Consider the following 19574-nt stretch of genomic DNA (forward strand, 5'->3'; position numbering starts at 1 on the left):
GTAATCAACTTTTTCTATTCGCTTTCCCGTCCGTCACACCCGTCTCTATACTTTTGACGACGATTAGGAAGGATTCATTCAAACTGGGTCCTTGGCTCGGAAGACGCACCGAAAACTTACCTCAAGTCCACCCGTCCAGTCCACCACGCGATCACTCCAGCCTCCTTGCAACAGGCCACCTCAAAGAAAGAAGTCCCCTCTTCTTCTGTACCCTCTTGCTCAATCCCACATCCTTCAACCTCACGCGCGCAGCTTGTCTCGTACAGCAACTTGTACAACAACTTCGCCCTCTCACAGAGCATCAGTACAGTCACCATTGGCATCGGTCGCCCCTCTCCACACGTGGAAACCTGCCCCAGAAGCTTACCTCTGAGGAACCACATAATTCATCCCATGCGAGGTTGCAAAGGGCATTAGTCCTGCTCCTGGGCCCCGGCGCGCATTTCTCTCACACACACATTCTTCTTGCTGGGAAGTGAAGCCTATTAGTGGCGCGAGTGGAGAAGCTTCGTCGTTTCCGTACCTCTACATTGCGCAACCTTGTGCTTCCTGTCTCCTTACCCACGAAGACGCAGATAGTGTCCGTACATCCTCTTCCTGATCCGTTCGGCGCGCACACCACATCTGCCTTGGCGCAAACCCGGAGAAGGGGGTCCCTCCTTTAATGAGCGGGGTGGACAAGGCCAAGACGAGAGACGGGAGTGAGAAGCACCACCCAAGTACACCAAAGCCAGCAGAGGTCCAGAATTCCTCTTCATCAAAGCCTCGGCCGCCGTCCGGCGACAACGTCTCGTCCATCTCGGCCGCCAAATCGCTTCAACTTCGGTGTGAGCCACCGAACTGCATCATATCCCCTTGTCCCACCTTCGTGCCACCTTCTTTCTCTCTTTTTTTCCTCCCTCTCACATACACACACCTGACCGACCCGGACACACGCACAAACTGAGCGACTTTCATCTCACCCGCCCACATCGTTCGATTTTTTCTCACTCCTTCGCTCGACCAACCCATCCCATAGCGTCGTCCATCGTCAAGTCCCCTCGGTATCCTCATCCCGCGTGCCAATCTCCATCTCTCCGCGAGACCCGTAACGCACGAATCCCGTTTAGGAACAGTAGTCGAACTTTTTCTCTTCTTCTTTCCTTTTCGTATCACCGAGGTTGTTCATCCAAGGACCCGAACTGTCGGTGATCCCAGATTTCCGGAATTGTGGAAGCCATTTCAAGGATTTCGAGCCAATCTCGTATCAGTCACCGCCGCACGCAGGTCGTTGTGATCCCAAGCGCCGTGGGATCCCGGAAGAAAATCAGTCTACTTGATCAGTGATCTCGGTCCAGAAGATCCACATTCGCAACACCCCTAACCCGCTGAAGGGAGAACGAAGGAAAAAAAGAAGAGTCAAATCAAGCATACAACTTATCTGCAAAGTGACCAAAGATGGGTAAGCGTCCATGATTTCCGTTTGGCGATGCCGTATACGCCCCCCTAGACCTAAACCCCCTCCCACTTCTTACTGCCCACTCCTCACTCCCCCAGTATCAACACCCGCCCCATCTCAATGTGTCCATCCATCCCTATGGCGGCCCCCTCTCTCCTCTTTTCCCCAAAGAATGATTGCCAAACCCGGTGGATTGGTTGCAACGGTGTCCAGCCCCGTGGGAACACCACGAGCCCGTGGGGACCATAAGAAGATGCTGCTTCCCCATGGGATGGACGTGGGATGATACCTTGGCCAGACCTTCGTCCATCTCTTCATCTCATCTTCATCTCACCGTCCCCGCGTTTCTTGTCTTTTCTCCTTCTCCATCTCCTCTGCTTCTCAAAGTCCTTCTCCCTCTTCATCCATCCATCCATCCATCTCATCACCCTTCGAACCCTTCGTCCTTCGAGAGAAATCGTAATCGTTATCGTATCGAGGTTCTAATGGTCATCACTGTCCATACAGCGGAATCGGTGTCAGAGTCGTCGTCCGTCGGCAAGCAGCATATTCCAACTTATAAACACGACATGGGAGGCGAAGAGACCCACGAGGAGCACGCCGTCGGCAGCATGCTCCCTCCTCACCACGAGGAGGAGCAGCTGTGGTGGTCGCGTATCCGTGAGAACTGCCAGGATGGCTTCTCCGAGTTCTTTGGAACCATGATTATGATCCTCTTTGGTGACGGTGTCGTTGCCCAGGTCGTTCTTAGCAACAGCACCAAGGGTGATTACCAGAGTATTTCTTGGGGTTGGGGGTAAGTTTGCATCCTCCCATTGTTTCGAGTTCACTTCACGAGTGCGTAGCTTTTCATCTGGAGAATTCTTGGATGGAAGGAGACCCTCGGTTGAAGTCGAACAGAAAGAAAAAAAAAGAGAGAAGAGAGACGAGAATGAGTCAACTAACTCATTGCTTCATAGATTGGCAGTCATGCTCGGCGTCTACGTGGGCAAGAAATCCGGCGGTCATCTTAACCCGGCAGTGACACTCGCCAACTGCGTATACCGCGGCCACCCGTGGCGCAAGTTCCCCATCTACTTCATCGGCCAGCTCCTAGGCGCCATGGCCGGCGCCTTCATCGTGTACGGAAACTACATCAGCGCCATTGACAACTTTGAGGGCGGCCCGGGCATTCGCACCGTCGGCGGCGTCAACTCGTCTGCCGGCATCTTTTGCACGTACCCGGCCGCCTTCATGACGCGGACGGGCATGTTCTTCTCCGAAATCGTCGCCTCCACCATTCTCATGTTCTCCATTTTCGCCCTCGCCGATCCCGCCAACGGAGCCGCGGGCCCCTTTATGCCCTTGGCACTCTTCTTCCTGATTTTCGGCATCGGTGCCTGCTTCGGTTGGGAGACTGGCTACGCCATCAACCTGGCGCGTGACTTTGGTCCCCGCCTGGTTTCGTACATTCTCGGATACGGGTCTGAAGTGTGGTCCGCTGGTGGATACTATTTCTGGGTAAGCAGCAAGAAATTCCTTTCCTGCCTGCCTCGGCTCCCCCTATCCTCCGATGGGGCTCGGTGTCTTTCATCGTCGTCGTATGCGCTGGCCATGTGGCCCTCGGCCGACGTCGTCCTTCCGAGTGGCGAAACCCTCACCTCACATCCCGTCATGGAACCTCGTGACTAACACTTCATTTCTATAGATCCCCATGGTCGCCCCCTTCTTTGGCACCCTCTTTGGCGGCTTCCTGTACGACGTCTTCATCTTCACCGGCGAGAGTCCCATCAACACGCCCTACTTTGGCCTCACCCGACTCTTCCGCCCGCGCCGGGACGTCTGGTCCAACACCTACAAGAACCGCTTGGAGAAGGTGTAGTAGACAGTGTCCTCGCTTCACGTTGTGTCCGATTTGTGCGTTTTTGATGATGAGAAAGTGAGAAAGAAAGATGTTATCTTCATCTTGATGAGTGATGATGAGATTGACACCGGGATCTTATCGCGTGGGTGGTTTACCTTCTTCAAGAGGATGACGACCGCCACGATGATCTCTTATGAGTGTGCGAGAGTGAGAAAGGCAAAGAAACTGGCAGACAATGATACCACGGGTTTCGGATAACGAGAGAAGAGTGAGATGAGACTTGGGACGGGCGACCGACTCAAAGTTCCCCCGCCCACAACGAGACGATGTCTTGACTTTGGTCCCGCGCACTTGTGCGTTTTGTCAAGCTGGGCGAAACAAAAGGGAAGAACAAAAAGAAACACAAAAAAGATGGTCCTATCTTACGGTCCAAAAACCAAAAAAGCGAACACGGGCGAAATATCGTTATCATGAGCTTGTTTGCAGCTGTATTCCGTCGTTCCTGTTTCTTTGTTTGTTTTTTTGCCTGCTGACCTGTTGGTTGCTGAGGTGCTGCTTGGTTATTGGCGTGGGTTGGATTAGCGGTGTCTTATTTTCAAATCACAAAGTCATTTTCAAAGTTCAAAGAATGTTTCCTCCTGGTGACTACGCAACGAAAAGAGAGAAAGAGTGCCATCAAGAAACAAAAGCATCTCTCTCTCAAGACTACGACGGTGCGTCCATGGCAGCAATTAGTATGTTCGTGAAGGAGACCCTTGGAAACGAAGAAAAAAGCCACCTTCGCTGAAAGATTGGCACGATGACCCGAGGGCGGGCCAGGTGAACAATTCTTCCGTCAAGTCGGGGGTTTTTGCTCAGAGACATGGTCCCCAAATTACGGGGGGGCTTGCTCGCCAACTTGGCTAGCGGGAGGGACCTGCCCACGCTGCTGGAATCGCAGCTGAACCACCACCACCACCACCACCACCAGACCCAAGAAGGAATCTAGACCAACAAAATGCTCGCACTTTGCATGCAATCCATCATGGCATGGGCTTGCATCTTATTGGGGAGACTGGGGTCCCGCTTCTGACCTCTCAGAGGGCGTCAAAGGTCGAGATTGACCCTGACAGCAACGCCAAATGTCTGGGTCCGCGGTTGCACATTCTCTTTTGGAATGTCTGGAATCCAATGGTCTCGTGGACTCGGGTAGCAATTGCAGTATCAAGACCGACTGGAGCCCCAGTCATGATCCGTTTTGACCCCAGCTTGGGGAAATGGGTGGTCCCATGGGCATCTTCCACGCGCTCCGTCTATAGCCGACTCTTGACCTTTGTTGCTCACCTTTTTTTGGCCAAGAGACGGGGGACTGACAGAGTAGCTGGTAGACAGCGACCTTCTGTGTAAGCGTAGGCTTCACGTTGCCTATGCTTCCATGGTGCATCTAGCTCGCCAATGCCTAGAAATCCTCTCTCAGGCAACAAGATTGTGCATTGTGAGGACTTCGGATGGCCCATTGTGCGTTGTTCAAGCTTTTGTGGCCAACTAGCAATTCGCGAGAACTGTGCACTTAGCTTACGTTGAAGGTGGGCAGAGTTGGGGAGAGTGGTCTGTTGTCGCCTGAACTACTGTCCACGTCAAGGCGGGAGTGGGCGCGGATTGGACGGAGTGGCGACGGGAGGTGATGTCAACAAGTGGTCGCATGGCGAGGAACTCGGACGACTATCTTGTCTGGGTGGTCCGGACACCCAATCACCGGTATGAGTTTCCCGTTTGCAGAGTTGTAGCAAAGTTGTAGCAAAGTTGTGATGCGAGGCGGAGCAGCATGCAGCGGACATTGCGTGTAAGTGTATCTGACAATGGCCCGTTGTGTCCCCTTTGCGTATAGTAACTTCGAGATCGTGCTTGCGTCGATGAGAGGCCGATGGCTTCCAAACTCTGAGCGAAGCTGACTCGTAAGACAATTGTCTTCGATCGATGGCCCTTATTCAGTGGCCCGGCGAACGTTGCCCGTTGCGAGATAAGGTTGTGTCTGGCTGGTGCTTCGTCTGGAAGCGCGGGGTAGAAACAGCCAAGAGCTAGTGGACGTGCAGGAAACGTTGCTGTCAAGTTGCACCCTGGGACCTGGTCCATCTTACTCAGATTGGCTGGTAGGTTGGGTAGCGCGAGTCGACGAACTCTGGGTGCGATAGTTGTCGTAGTGCTACGATTGGTACTCTGGCTGCGAACGTGCCGTGGGGCGCAGCTGCAACCTGCGAGTTTCGAAACCTAGACGCAAATCAAGGTCACCAAACGAGGACAGGGTGATGGCCATGTTGACCTGCGTATGTGTGTAAGTCAACGGGGGTGAAGGACTATTTCGAGCTGGGTTGTGTGGCTGTCTCTGAGACTCGGACAGGGACCTTGTGCACAGTACTGGGATAGATTAACAACCAAGCCTAGCCAAGTGCATCATCTTGCAGCGCAGCAAGAAAGTTGACAGTATCGTGACCGTTTGCGTGGGTAAGGGAGCCGAGTTGTGGACTGGTTGTGGATTGGCAGCATTTCGACCCGTGAGCTACCTCAGCTTGCTTCCTCCCACTTTTTTCGCACGCGAGTTGCAAGGGGCGGCGCGGGATGTTCGGCGTGGCACTGCGGCGTGGCCGTGACGGCCGTGGAACGTGTAGCAAAGAAACTTGGTAGCGGCCACGGAGGGTGGACGGCGGGTGTGTGCCCTACAGCGTACGGGTGCGGTGCGGGTGCAACAACGGTGTCCCTACCGCGGTCGTATCCCAGGAGGGGTTCGTGTCCGGACGCCTCCCCAAGTACCCATACAAGAGTAAGGTCGAGGTACAAGGCAGAGGTAGAGTGACTTGCCAGTCGAGCTCGGACGTCGGCCGCTGCACTGCGTACGGAGTAGGGGCGTTGCGCATGATCGATATTAGTAAAGAGTTGCGGAAATAGCTGGGTCTGGAGGGAAGAGTCGGCAGGCTGAAGGCAAGTTTTGCTGACTTGGATAGCTTGGCAAGTGGTGGCAGCGTTCCGTCTCGAGTGTATGCGATGCCATGGAGGGCGGGCTAGTCGAAGATATGTAGGTTGAAAAAAAAAAGAAAAAAAAAGGGGGAAGGAAGGCAGATTCGACTGTACGGCGTTTGTTGGCTGTGAATCCCGATGATTCGGCCACCAAAATGGCGCGGCGCGGTGTCTGTGTGATGCAGCCGCCCGTCTCCGGGAACCAAAAACGGTCCGCAGTTATACGGATAGAAGAGCACGGCATCTGGTTCTTAAGATGAACCAGATATCCGCCCTGAAAGAAATTGTTTGGCTGGTTGATGCCCCTTGGGCTGTTGGGCAAGCCTCACAATCGGGCCTCAAGTTGAGAAGTGAGGCGAGACCCAGAGTAATCAGGCCCCTGTAACAGGGCCGACATGTGAGGATTGCAAAGGATAAGGGTAGTTAGCGGCAGTATGGCGTGGCGCTGTGTGGGCAAACATCCCACGATGGACACTGATGGAGACGTTGGGAGGAGTCGACGAGGAGAAAATCAGTCGCGGGCCATTCGCCGGGCCGATTGCTGGTCGCCGTGTAGTCGCCGTTTGGCAGTGGTGATTGTTAATACTGGCTGACTGGGTGAGGAAGGGCATCTGCAATGCGTGTCTCGAGATCCAGCAGGCGAGTGACTGTGCCTTGCTGCTGATTCTGCAGTGAGCGTGATTGGATTGGACTGCTCTGTGGTATTGGACGGTGGGTGGTGGTGCGGTGCTGTGTGACTCTGTGGTGTGGATGTGGTGACGGGAATGCAACACCGAGGACGAGCGAGGGTCGAGACCGCAGTGTCGCCGTCTGGCACTGCCAAAGTGGAGACTGATGATGGTGAGAATCAGCAAAAAGAGGAGAAGGCGCGTGTGGCACGGGAAAAGAGGGTCAGGGCTGGAAGCAGGGGCTAAAGTGGAAGAGTAAGGTACGTACTGTTTGGCCGGAGGATTCCGCCGATCATTGCGAACCTCAAAGGTGGAGCCTTCCAGGTCGTCTCCAAATTCCTGGACCCCACTTGCACTTTTCATCTCAGGCTCCTCAGCGGGACCCTTCCTTCTATTTTCTGTGGGAACCCCGGCGGCACCTTCTCCAATTCTTCTTCAGTGGTCGGCGATGTCAACCGAGAGCACCGAGACAGGGGTACAAACCTCCATGTATCATCCGCACCGAGGGAATACCGAAAACATGTCACCATCTCGGACTGTCGACACCGAGGTGCAGGCGGACCCCTGATGGCATATTTGAGGCTCTGACTGGAAACACCAAACAATTATGGATCCTCTACGCATACGGATAGGATGGCACCGACGTCTCTTTCCCACCTCCAGATTTGCGAGCCTTTTCCCCATTCATTTCTCCATACTGGATCCTGCGCCGTTACCGACATGACGAACAAGAAGCGGGTCCCCTTGTGTCTCTCACTCACTCCGGTTCACTGCATGTCCTGACTCTGCTCAGTCACTCAGCCAGTGTTGGGTGCTGTTTTTGCTTGCTAATTGCTAGCTCGGAGTGAGCTCGGTGCCCCATGATGTCAGACCCCGACTTGAGTGCATTGCTGCTGCTTCCGGAGACCGTTTGTCATTCACCACCGCCACCGTCCACCACAATACAATGTAGCGGATGAAGCTGCGATAGATGATAGCATACGGTGATGTGGCATAGCATGAATGTAAGGTAGCAAAAAGCTGGCAGGGTGGTCAGGACAGACAAGGTATCAATCAGTAAAGCATTCGGGGCCATGCCGCCATACCGCAGACGCGCCTGCGACCACGTGGGGGTAAGATCCAATTGGCAATGCGAGCAATAAGGTAGGTAGGTACCTTGAATACCAAGCAAGAGCTGTCTGTGTCTGAGCTGGCATCCTCTATGCTTTGTCCGTGTGTTCCATCGATCGCTACCGGCCAAAGCTGCATGTCTCTTTCTCTCTCTCCGTCTGACCCCCCGTCCGTCCATCCATCCCCCGATCTCCGTCATCACAAGGTATCTTCGTACCCCCTCCACCCCCCGATCTACTTTTAGCCTCTTCTTGCTGGGCTCAAGTTTCGTTATTTTTATTTTATTTTCCTCACATCAGGTCGCCCTCTCTCCCATCTTTGCTACCCACCTCCCCTGCTCTCCCGCCCTGCCCAGTCAGTCCAACGGAAGATTTTTGCTCGCGCCAAACGGGACCATTCCTTCTCGAGCTCGGGGTGTCATTCCACGAATAACAGTCCAAAGTTGCGGGTGAGGCGGACCAGCCCGGACGAGCACAGCTTCCTGCTTTTCTGCCACCCGGAATCTACCCACTTGCTTGGGTCATCTACCTACCTATCGATCGACAATTCTCAACCCCTTCGGTCCCTCTTAAGCCCTTGAGCTTTTCTTCCTCTTCCTACCTCTTATTCTTACTTCTTCTCCCCTACCTTCACCTTCCTGATTCTTTCCAGGATCATCAACCTGTGAACCCCTCCCCCTCCCAACACATCACCCATCGAGGGAAAGCATTCACCAAAAGGACATCTCACCCTACACGCCTGGACTGGTCACCTATACCAGACGCACCTCCCATCGTCATCGTCCCGTCCTTCTCGGACTCGGTCTAAACCTCACCGAGTAAAGAGAATACAAGAGAAACCACACAAGAAACACTCGCCAGCATGGCGTCTCGTTTCTCAAGCCTGAGAAGACCCGTCGCCATCGCTGCCGCTGCGGCAACCGGTGGTGTCGTCGCCTACTCAACCTTCCTCAGCGGCCGCGGCGCTCACAACTTCGACAAGGCCCTCGTCGAGCTCAAGCGCGATGACCAGGGCAAGATTGTGCCCCCCTCATTCCCCGCTACAAAGGACCGCGCCTCACAGTTGGCCGACCTGCGCGCCCACAACTCCGATGCTCAAGAGTACGACCTCCTCGTCATCGGCGGCGGCGCCACGGGAACCGGCATTGCTCTGGACGCCGTCACCCGCGGCTTGAAGGTCGCCCTCGTCGAGCGCGACGACTTCTCTGCTGGAACCTCCTCCAAGAGCACCAAGCTTGTCCACGGTGGTGTTCGCTACCTCGAGAAGGCCGTCTGGAACCTCGACTACTCCCAACTCGAGCTCGTCATGGAGGCTCTTCACGAGCGCAAGACCTTCCTCAACGTCGCCCCGCACCTGTCCTCTTCTCTGCCTATTCTCCTGCCCATCCAGAAGTGGTGGCAGACTCCCTACTTCTGGGCCGGCACAAAGGCGTACGATCTTCTCGCCGGCTCCCAGGGCCTCGAGAGCTCCTACTACGTCTCCACCAAGAAGGCCATGGAGGCCTTCCCCAAGCTCAGAAAGGACAACATGGTTGGCGCCCTCGTCTACTACGATGGCCAGCACAACGACTCCCGCATGAACGTCTCCCTCGCCCTCACCGCCGCCTTCTACGGCGCCACCGTCCTCAACCACGTCGAAGTCACCTCTCTGGAAAAGAACTCCTCCACCGGCAAGATCACGGGCGCGCAAGTCCGCGACGTCAAGAACCCCGGTAGCACCCCTTTCACCGTTCGCGCAAAGGGCGTCATTAACGCTACTGGCCCCTTTGCCGACGCAATCGAGTGCATGGACAACCCGGACCGCAAGCCCATCGTCGCCCCGGCCTCTGGTGCGCACATCATGCTGCCCGGCGACATCTGCCCTAACGGAATCGGTCTCTTGGATGCTGCCACCTCGGACGGTCGTGTCATATTCGTTCTACCCTGGCAAGGATACACTCTGGCTGGAACCACGGATAACGCTGCCCCCGTCGAGCGCGAGCCCATTGCCCGCGAGGACGATATCAAATTCATTCTCAAGGAGGTCAACAAGCTGATTACCCCCGACTCCGCCCTCTCCCGCGCCGATGTTCTCTCCGCCTGGTCTGGTACGTTTCTCTTCGCTTACTACCCCTCACTCCGATATCGCTTCCAAGACCTAGAAAACTAACATCTCACGCTAGGAATTCGCCCCCTGGTCAAGGACCCCAACGCAAAGAACACCGAATCCCTCGTCCGCTCCCACCTCGTTACCGTCTCCTCTTCCGGCCTCCTCACCTGCGCCGGCGGCAAGTGGACAACCTACCGCCAAATGGCCGAAGACGCCGTCGACGAAGCCATCAAGACCTTCAACCTCGCCCCCAAGCCCGTCTCCCTCCCCGACATCTCCGGCGCGGGTCTCGCACCCTTCACCACAACTGGCGCCTGCATCACCACCAAGATTCCCCTCGTCGGCGCCCACGGCTTCTCAAAGCATCTTCCCGGCCACCTCATCACCCACTTCGCCCTAGACGCCGACGTCGCCCACCACCTCGCCCACAACTACGGCGACCGCGCCTGGTCCGTCGCCACCACCCCCGCCGACCGCGAGCGCATCATCCCCAACTTCCCCTTTGTCGAGGGCGAGATCCGCCACGGTGTCCGCGCCGAGGCCGCCCTCACGGCAACGGACCTCATCTCCCGTCGCACCCGCCTCGCCTTCCTCGACGCCGAGTCCGCGCTCCGCGCCCTGCCGCGTGTGATCGACGTCATGGCCGAGGAGCTCGGATGGGACGCCAAGCGCAAGGACCAGGAGTGGACCGAGACGGTGCACTTCCTCCGCTCCATGGGTCTGTCCCCCGAGAAGTTCGGCGTCACGCGGGACGAGGTTCTCCGCAGCGGCACCGCCACGTCGGCGTACGCGCCCAAGTCGCAGATTGCGGCCTCGGCTAGCGGGATCAAGTTCGCGCCCAACGAGATCCAAGCTGGTGGTGCCCTGGCGAGAAACATTACCGAGGCATAGAGCAGCGCAGCATCTCTCTAGTAGAGATGAGTGTCTCTCTTGTCTTACTATTTCCTTTTGTTTTTGACGATACGTGTGTGAGGGGGAGATACGAAGAGGAGTGAGAGCAAGAGCATTTTGGCCCGAAAAGAAGTTGAAATCCAGTCTTTCTACTTTTTACACAGAAAAACTGGTATAACCGAGCCGATGGATAGGCTAGCTCCACTGTGTGTGTGTTGAAATCTTTTTTACTTGGATTTCCGAAACGAAAACCCTGGGATACCTAGATAGAACGGGGGTATTGGCGTCTTTTGGGGGCAAAGGGGGATTGGCATTTTGAGAGCAGCACCGACTGTGTGTACGATTCTTCTCATCTGTGTTTTCATCCAACCCTTTTTTGGTTTTTTTATTTTCCATTCCCTTTTACCCAGTTCATTAGTAGCATATGGCATCAAACGCCGTACAAAGTTCTTCCTTCAACGTAGGAGTTGGATAGGCACTTTAGTGCGTTTACACAAATTACCCGCATAGATGGCTTTGACCATTGAATATCATATCATTATATGCTAATGGCCTTTTCCCTTTCCCTTGTTTTGACCCGGTGAAATGATGCTTGGAAAAAACTTGTCTAACTCTATTATGCCTCTCAATGTCTTGACGCTATATCGCCAGACTACTTTCGAGCTCTTTGGGACACCGAATCAGGTCCGCATGTGACGAGTCATTATCGACTCCATGAAACCAGTGAGTGACATCGCACTCCCCAAAAAACGACGTCATCGCCGTGACTCGCGCAAAAAAAAAAAAAGCCCATTCAACCACACACTCCCATCTCATCTATCCTTCTTCTCCGGAGGCAAGACGCGCCACTGGTCCGTAATCTTCAGCCCGAACCCCTCGGCGATATCGCACCCGCCGCGGCCCCACTTCAGCTCAAAGACCCGGCGCCCAGCAGCGACGAGCACCTCAAATGCCTCTGCGAACCCGGCGGCGTCGTAGTAATACGGCTCACCCTCGCCGCCGTGCTGGCTCTTTTGCCACGAGTTGCGGTTGTGGTCGCTGTCTCTGTACTTGTAGTCTGTCATTTCCAGGCCCGTCTGTACCACGGCGCGGAAGTACTCCGCCTCGTTGACGACAGTGGTATTCGCCGCGGGCTCGTCGTCTCGCTTGTCGCCCTTTGTCTTCTCGTCCTCGGGCTTCTTCTCGGCCAGCGGCGGGGGGCGGAGGCAGGGGGTGGGGGGTTCAGGGTCGACCATTTTCGGGACCGTCCCCGGAACCCTGTACAGGACAGAAAGATCTTCGAGGTGAGTCGAGATGTCGTTGATGATACCCGCCCGACGGTGCTTCATCGTCCAGCCGTCCATGGCCAGGCGCGCGTTCATGTCGCAGTCGGTCGCGTAGTATGGGATCAGCGAGTCCCACCCACCAATGGCGTCCATTGCGGCGCGGTTCACCAGCGTCAAGTGGTCGTATTGGTACCAGCGAAATCCCCATTTCTCCTTTCGCTTTAATGTGGTATCGAGATCGCGCAGACAGTTCTCGTATATTGTGCGGTAGCCCTGCTGTCCCGCCGCGGCCGGGTTCATGATATCATTTTGTTCCTCCTCATCGTAGAACTCCCATGTTCGATCCCCGGGCCGGTGGACGTCGTCCTTGCCGTCCTCAAAGGAAAAGACGAGAACGTCCTGGTGAGAGTAAAAGTAGTATGGCCAGTTGTTCTTGTGCGCCTCGTGCAAAAACATGTTCTGCATCTGCGAAAAGGAGAGCAGGGCAGGTGCCTGGATGACGTTGACCCCTAGTCGCTTGAGCGTCGTGTGGTTCAGGTAGAACTGGTTCTGGAGAGAGAGTTTGCCCTGGGCGTTGGCGAACTGGACACCCGTGTTCTCGAGGACGTAGATGCTGGAGGGCGGCCAGCCTGCTGTGATGTAGCTAACGACGCATTGGAGGAGGATAGGCCACTGGCGGGTGAAACCGATGAAGAGCGGGGGCTGCGCATCGAGACCGTAGTCTTTGTGTAGGCCGTTGCGCGGGACGTTGTGCGCGGGGATCGAGGGGGGCGGCGAGTCGGTGTTGGCGAGGAGGGGAAAGGGGTCGATTACCGGAGGCGAGGTGTACGTCGGCGCTGGCTTGTAGACTGGGGTCTCGGAGGAGAGCGATTGCTTGTTGTCCTTGCCACTCGAAGATGGTGGCGTGGTCTTGGTATGCTTTGCTAAATTGTATAGAGAGTCTAGGTTGATAATGCTCTCGTGGAATCGAACAAGAACGAGGATTAGGGCGAAGAGAGCAGCTAGGGGCAGGATCGTTCGCAGGCGAGAGTTGACTGCGATCATATTGAGATTTGGGGAGTTGTGGATCAGCGCATCGCAGGCGGAAAGAGGAGAGGTATGCAGTCGAGCTCGGCGAGGGCAAGGCTCGTGTAATACGACGACGGCATTGTGAGGGAGGGAGAGGGAAACTGCGCCGCGAGGCAGGCGGGAGTCGATGAGATTAAGTTGGGGATCATGGTTGTGTGAGGCGACACCTGTGCCGCGCGTGTGTGACGAATAGGAAGGTACGTCCCCTCAGCCGCGTTTCTCTTGTTGGAGCATGGAAGGAAAGAAGTGCCTGAAGAATGCCTGGAATGGGCGACGATTCTCAGACACGCAAGTCGCAACAGGGGGAAAGTGCCATGCAGCTTCCTTGCTTGTTTGGTTCGGAAGGTGGGTGAGTGTGGACTGTGTGTGTGGAAGGTGCAACTTTTTTTGGGCCCTGCTATTCGTGTACAAAGTGGAAGGACGTTCCAGAGCTGGGAGATTGGGGGACGTAGCCTGCCGCGCTAATGCTCCAAAAAGCTTAGCTGACACGGGACGAATGTGCCTCTTTCCGCCCAGCTTGTTAGTAGTAGTTTGACAATTGACCAATCAGAGAAGGAGTTCTTTAAGCAGTCGGAATACGGCAGATTGAGTGGAGGTCGAATCCTTGACGTTACAGGCAACTTACCATCAAACAGCACGACGAGTACCTCGGATACTAGGTGAGTAGGGACAAGTATATGAACTCTACACTTCAGTTCGTAGCTACCTAGAAATTTTGCAAATCATCTTAGCAGCGAGAAAGTCATAAGGCGCAAGGATTCGGTACGGTTACTGAATCTGCTCGATGGTCTAATTACCACGGGAATGACGATACCGAAAGACAAGTTGTGCAAATCAACCCTAGCTTGTAGTGATTGATGTTGACGTCTTAGAATTACTTTTTTATTTCAAGCGGAGATCCGCATTGAGTGATTATAAGAAGAGATGCAGTGTATATTGTCAAGTTTTGCGTAGGATCCGTCATTCGATGTCCAGCCTTCTTCTTCTTCTTCTTCTTCCCCTGAGGTCTTGAGAGAGGTTGGATGGTCAGCTCTGACAGTCACTCAAATACAAGGTCATTGAGTCAGGTATACGCTTTATGCTTAGCCACGTCATATTTACAAAAGCACTGCTTATCAAGTACGTGGTGCGCGTTATAAGCTCCAAGTACGTGCTCAACTTCAAAGAATGATTGAAATTTAAACAGCATAGTATAATACAGGATCGTAGTCAGTCATACAGCAGCGCTAGCCAGAAGGTTTGACCATAGAGGTCGGCCGCAAAGGGACTCGCTCATCTTCAACACAGGGAGGTGCTATAGGCACCAACAGCATTTCACCTGCCACAGACCACCAGTCAAAATGCTTGATGGGTAGAGTATCAGTGAAGTCTCCTGAGGTACGTCATGCGACAGCACTTCGATTTGCGAGGTGGTCATCAATTTTTGGTTTTCCCCACCCCCTTTTTCTCTCTTTTCTGTCCTTAGTCTCAAGTATCTCACCTATCGTTCTCACATCCCATAAGTCTGAAAGACAAAAAGCCCCACAAGATTCTCGTCACCGAGTAAGCTCGTTTCTTCAGTCTCTAACACGAGATCTCGACAGACGCATGCAAGACGGAGTGGCAGTCAAGGTCGCCATCGGGAAGGGTAAAGTGGCTGCCACCACAGTTCGACCCGCTGAACGTCTTGATCGTACAATCCCTGGAGGGGGTTAGATTTTACCTGAGTTGGGAGTAATCAATAGACATAACTCTTCTGAAGGACTTTGATAGATCGCTTATTGGTGACGGATATGCATCGGTACGCACCGCTGCCAGTCACCTCAAAGGTGCTTTGGTATGAGTTGCAGAGATCGTCACTGAAGGAGACCACTTTGGCCCAGTCGTCTCTAACTTCGAGATCCACCGGGTTGGCGATGACCGCAGTGGTGAAGGAGATGATCAAGGCAAGAGTTGGGAAGTGCATCGTGAGCTTCTGGCAATGTAGGATCTTGGTGTTAATTGTATAACGCAGTTGATACCTTCAAGTAAAGACTACAAATATGACAAATAATAGATGGATGAGATAAAGTAGGCAGGAAGAGGGGCCGGTGTCGTCTACTTATGGTAACGAGGTTGCCATCGAGGGAAAGAGATGGATCACGGAAGCAGCAAGTAAACGGCAAGACTACAAGAATAGACAATACATTGTCAAAAGGCGCCTTGTAAGCCTTGTTTTTCGGACGAATTGAGGAGCGCATAGCCACACCCAGGTGGTTCTACAAGCTAACCACAAAGAGGATTTTGCTGACACTGGCGTCAACTGTAGTTCTAGCACAACTGGACTCCTGCATTAAACCGTCTTTCTTGTCCTAGAGTGACCCTTCCGCTTGGATATTGTGGTCTATGATACGTTCGTGCGACTTTTACTTGATACAACGGCCAACTTGAGAGGATTCCGTGATACCTAGCTCGCGAATCCTTAACCAGCATCGACTCATATGACGGCACTGTGTCTTGACTGATCCATGCAAGACAGCATGCCCAGCGAAGGCATTTGAAATCAGGAAAACATCGACAAAAGAGTTCTATGGATTGTAAATCACATGCATCCAATGCTGTGGCATCTGCGGCTGTGATGGGAGGCTGACACCCGAAGTTCGGATCCAGACCCAAATAGCTGGCGGCAACGTACCCTGCCTCAGGTGTCTTCAATTGTCATCAGGGAGAAAACGTTCCTCTATGGACTCGGATTTTTCGTACAACAAAGTCCGAGTAATCCCAGCCAAAAGAGGTTAAATTGTGCTGCCTAAAGTCTCCCGTAAACTCAATGTATTATTGGAGTCTGCGGGTTTCTCTGCGCGACAATGAATGAGGTTGGGGTTAATTGATCGAAGAATCGCGGGGTAAAACTCCAACTGCACCGGAGAATCCCCGGTTCGGCTCAGTCAGATTACATAAGAAATATTTACCCCGCCAAAAAGCGCATTGGGCCGGCTCACCCCGCCACAGGGCGTGGACTGCAGCACCGAACATCGGGACGGCCGATTACGCCATTCAAACACTCCAGACGGGAAATGGGTCTCGAGCTGCCGTGAAGCAAATCAGCGTCTTCCAATTTTCGGAGCTTCGTTCTGGAGTGCTACGGATAGGTAATCGAGGAGGCCGACTCACAGCCCTCTTCGCCGTGCCGCTCCGATTCCTCTTCTCATCCATTGCCCTCTTCATGACCTCCCTCGTCCTCCCTCTCTTCCGGTCGCGCATCATCAGCACCAGTACCGCCAGACGAGGTTTCCAGTCCACCGCAATGTCTCTCAGCAGCAAGCTCAAGCCCGCGGCCCGCGTCGCCGGCAGGCGACAGGATGTCTGGTGTGTATTGAGATTCCGGTCGTGAGAGAGAGAGACAAGTATGCGCCAGCGCTGCTTTTGACGCATCTCTGTCGGTGGATGATGAGCAATTGAGTGCAACATGCTGACCGTGAGACCAGGTCCATCATTAACGAGGCCGCTGCCGCTTCACCCAAACAGCCCATTGTGAATATGGGCCAGGGGTTCTTTGGCTACAACCCTCCCGACTTCATCATCAACGCCGCCAAGCAAGCGCTGGACCGCGTTGAGTGCAACCAGTACAGCCCTACCAAGGGCCGCCCGAGACTCAAGAAGGCCATTGCGGATGCCTACTCCCCTCACTGGGGCCGCAAGCTGGACCCCGAGACCGAGGTCACCATCACTACTGGCGCAAACGAGGGTGCGATGAGAAGCCCTGAAGAGGAGTAAGACGATCTAAGAACAAGGGACTGACTGGTGGCCAGGCATGCTGAGTGCTTTCATGGCCTTTATTGAGCCCGGTGATGAGGTCATTGTTTTTGAGCCCTTCTTCGACCAGTAGGCTAGACCATGAGTACTGCTTAAGACACGTCCCAGATACGCTGACTCTTTTGAAAGGTACATCAGTAACATTGAGATGCCCGGCGGCAAGATCACCTACGTTCCCCTGCATCCTCCCTCAGACGGCGCCATGGCAACATCGTCCGCCGCCAACTGGACCATCGACTTTGACGAGCTTGAGCGCGCCATCACACCAAAGACCAAGATGATTGTCCTCAACACACCGCGTTCGTCATCACTTCCCTTGCAACGCCGGGTACAGGGCACATTTTGCTGACATTCTGACACAGACAACCCCGTTGGCAAAGTCTTCTCCAAGGAGGAGCTCCAGAAGATTGGCGACCTATGTGTCAAGAACGAGATCATCATCCTTTCCGACGAGGTATACGACCGCCTGTACTACGTTCCCTTCACGAGGATCGCCACGCTTTCCCCCGAGGTCGAGCGCCTCACCATCACCGTTGGCTCCGCGGGCAAGAACTTTTACGCAACCGGCTGGCGCGTGGGCTGGCTCATGGGTCCTGCCGAGCTTATCCAGCACGTTTCCGCCGCGCACACTCGCATCTGCTACTCTTCCGTGTCGCCTCTGCAAGAAGCCTGCGCCGTCGGTATGTTTGCCCCTTGTCTCCCCCACCTGCATCCTTTACCCCCCTTCAACCTTGGATCCGAGTGTGACTAACTCTGCGTCCAAACAGGGTTCGAGCAAGCCGAAAAGGAAGGCTTCTGGGACGAGACGATCAAGGACATGAAGGGCAAGATGGATCGCTTCAACGAGGTATGGAAGGAGCTCGGCATGCCCTACTCGGAGCCCGAGGGCGGCTACTTCGTCCTCGTCAACATGGCCAAGGTCAAGCTGCCCGAGGACTATCCTTTCCCTCCCCACGTCGCCAGCCGCCCGCGCGACTTCAAGCTCGCGTGGTTCCTCATCCAGGAGGTGGGCGTCGCCGCCATCCCGCCCACCGAGTTCTACACGGACGAGAATGCGCACATTGCTGCGGATTACATCCGTTTCGCGGTCTGCAAGGAGGACGAAGTGCTTGAGACGGCCAAGGAGCGTCTTCGCGGGTTGAAGAAGTATATCAAGGAATGAGATGCAGATGGTCGGCTGTGCTCATAGAGGGCGCCAAGTTGATGTGACACGAGTATGTACCATGCCTTGTCATAATTTCCCATATTCTTCTACCTTTTTTCAAAGAGTGAATAGACAAAATCCGAGCCATATAGTTTCTCCCTTGAATACATCTCTTCCGCCCCATTTGTAGTTGATATAAAACATTCATCCACGCTTCATTACGCATCAAGACATAGATCCAAGTGTTCAATGGTGATGGTGATGGCGCCGATGATTAAGCCCACCACCCGTAGACGCCGCGCATGCATCACCGACGCCCCCGAGCGCTCCACCTTCCTGGCAGACGTTCTCGGGACCGCAGTACGTCACGAAGAGGAGGCCCGAGTCGCCCGGAACGGGTACGCCTGGTGGTGCGCACCAGAAGACGGACTGATTGATGTGCGCGTCGTCGATGGACTGCCTGCCTGACGCCAAGGCCCCTTCAATCGCCTTACGGTTGTTTGCATCTACGCTTGAGGTTAGGCAAGAGGTAACATGAAGGATTTTAAACGAGAGATGAGAAGATCTGATGAAGGGATACTAACCGACTTTGAGAAGGCGAGAGCCGCAGTAGGTTTCGGCTTGGGTGCAGACTACGGCGAAGGCGACGCTGGCGAGGGTGGAGATGACGGTCGCGATGAGGGCGAGACGAGACGTGTTTGCTTTGACCTTTTTCTTTCTTTCTTCTTTTCTTGATGTCGGAGATTATGATTGACGGCTGGTGAAGATTTTCTGCAAGGTGTCGGTTTGTCTGGGGTTCATGTGCCTGTCGCAACGTTCATGAAGGGATGGTGGCCCCTCCCTTTGGCATCCCTTTGGCACAGGGCGGATGGGACGATGGAAACGCCAGGTCAAGCTCCGCCTTCAAGCATCACACCATTGAGAAGTCGCGCGAGTCAGAACTTACGTGATTTGGCTAGATAAAGCGACGCGGTCGAAAGGGTTAGTTTTCTCACATGCTCAAGTCCTCGCCCGAACGAGGGGCAACATGGAGGCTTACGAGGGACAACACGGCAATGGGAACAACATCACGAGCGCACCTATCCAAGGAAACAACATGTGCAATGATGCGATGTAACTATTAACCTGTGTCTTCAGGCCTACCAAGCTATCCGAAAACCTATGAGGGTATCACGAGACCTAGTTGTCTCAACCATGATCTAGACCCAAGCGATGCCCGTCCTCATTACCCCCGTGTCATCCTAAATGCCGGTCCGAGCTACCAAAAGGCCCCCAAACTGCCATTACCAGAAAA

General features: G+C 54.4%; 4 protein-coding genes across 4 annotated transcripts; 3 read left to right on the forward strand and 1 right to left on the reverse strand.

Moving 5' to 3' along the window:
* Window positions 1-2007: 2007 nt before the first annotated feature.
* On the forward strand, window positions 2008-3299 carry FPS1 (glycerol channel; the record flags this gene model as incomplete). The annotated part of the gene is made up of 3 exons (XM_053192073.1): window positions 2008-2234; window positions 2398-2938; window positions 3126-3299. 3 exons carry the CDS (start codon window positions 2008-2010, stop codon window positions 3297-3299), a joined length of 942 nt encoding a protein of 313 aa, XP_053050681.1.
* A 5612-nt stretch (window positions 3300-8911) lies between these two features.
* On the forward strand, window positions 8912-11029 carry GUT2 (mitochondrial glycerol-3-phosphate dehydrogenase; the record flags this gene model as incomplete). Its single annotated transcript, XM_053192072.1, has 2 exons — window positions 8912-10136; window positions 10212-11029. 2 exons carry the CDS (start codon window positions 8912-8914, stop codon window positions 11027-11029), a joined length of 2043 nt encoding a protein of 680 aa, XP_053050680.1.
* An 812-nt stretch (window positions 11030-11841) lies between these two features.
* On the reverse strand, window positions 11842-13338 carry N0V96_001286 (uncharacterized protein; the record flags this gene model as incomplete). The annotated part of the gene is made up of 1 exon (XM_065756196.1): window positions 11842-13338. The coding sequence occupies one exon, from the start codon at window positions 13336-13338 to the stop codon at window positions 11842-11844; it is 1497 nt and encodes a 498-aa protein (XP_065615436.1).
* A 3289-nt stretch (window positions 13339-16627) lies between these two features.
* Window positions 16628-18298, forward strand: BNA3 (arylformamidase; the record flags this gene model as incomplete). Its single annotated transcript, XM_053192069.2, has 6 exons — window positions 16628-16689; window positions 16809-17068; window positions 17133-17205; window positions 17266-17435; window positions 17499-17816; window positions 17904-18298. The coding sequence occupies 6 exons, from the start codon at window positions 16628-16630 to the stop codon at window positions 18296-18298; spliced, it is 1278 nt and encodes a 425-aa protein (XP_053050677.2).
* Between the last annotated feature and the right edge of the window lie 1276 nt (window positions 18299-19574).

The sequence above is a fragment of the Colletotrichum fioriniae genome (assembly GCF_027942845.1).
Source record: "Colletotrichum fioriniae strain IMI 355084 chromosome Unknown scaffold_1, whole genome shotgun sequence".
Taxonomy (NCBI): Eukaryota; Fungi; Ascomycota; class Sordariomycetes; order Glomerellales; family Glomerellaceae; genus Colletotrichum; species Colletotrichum fioriniae.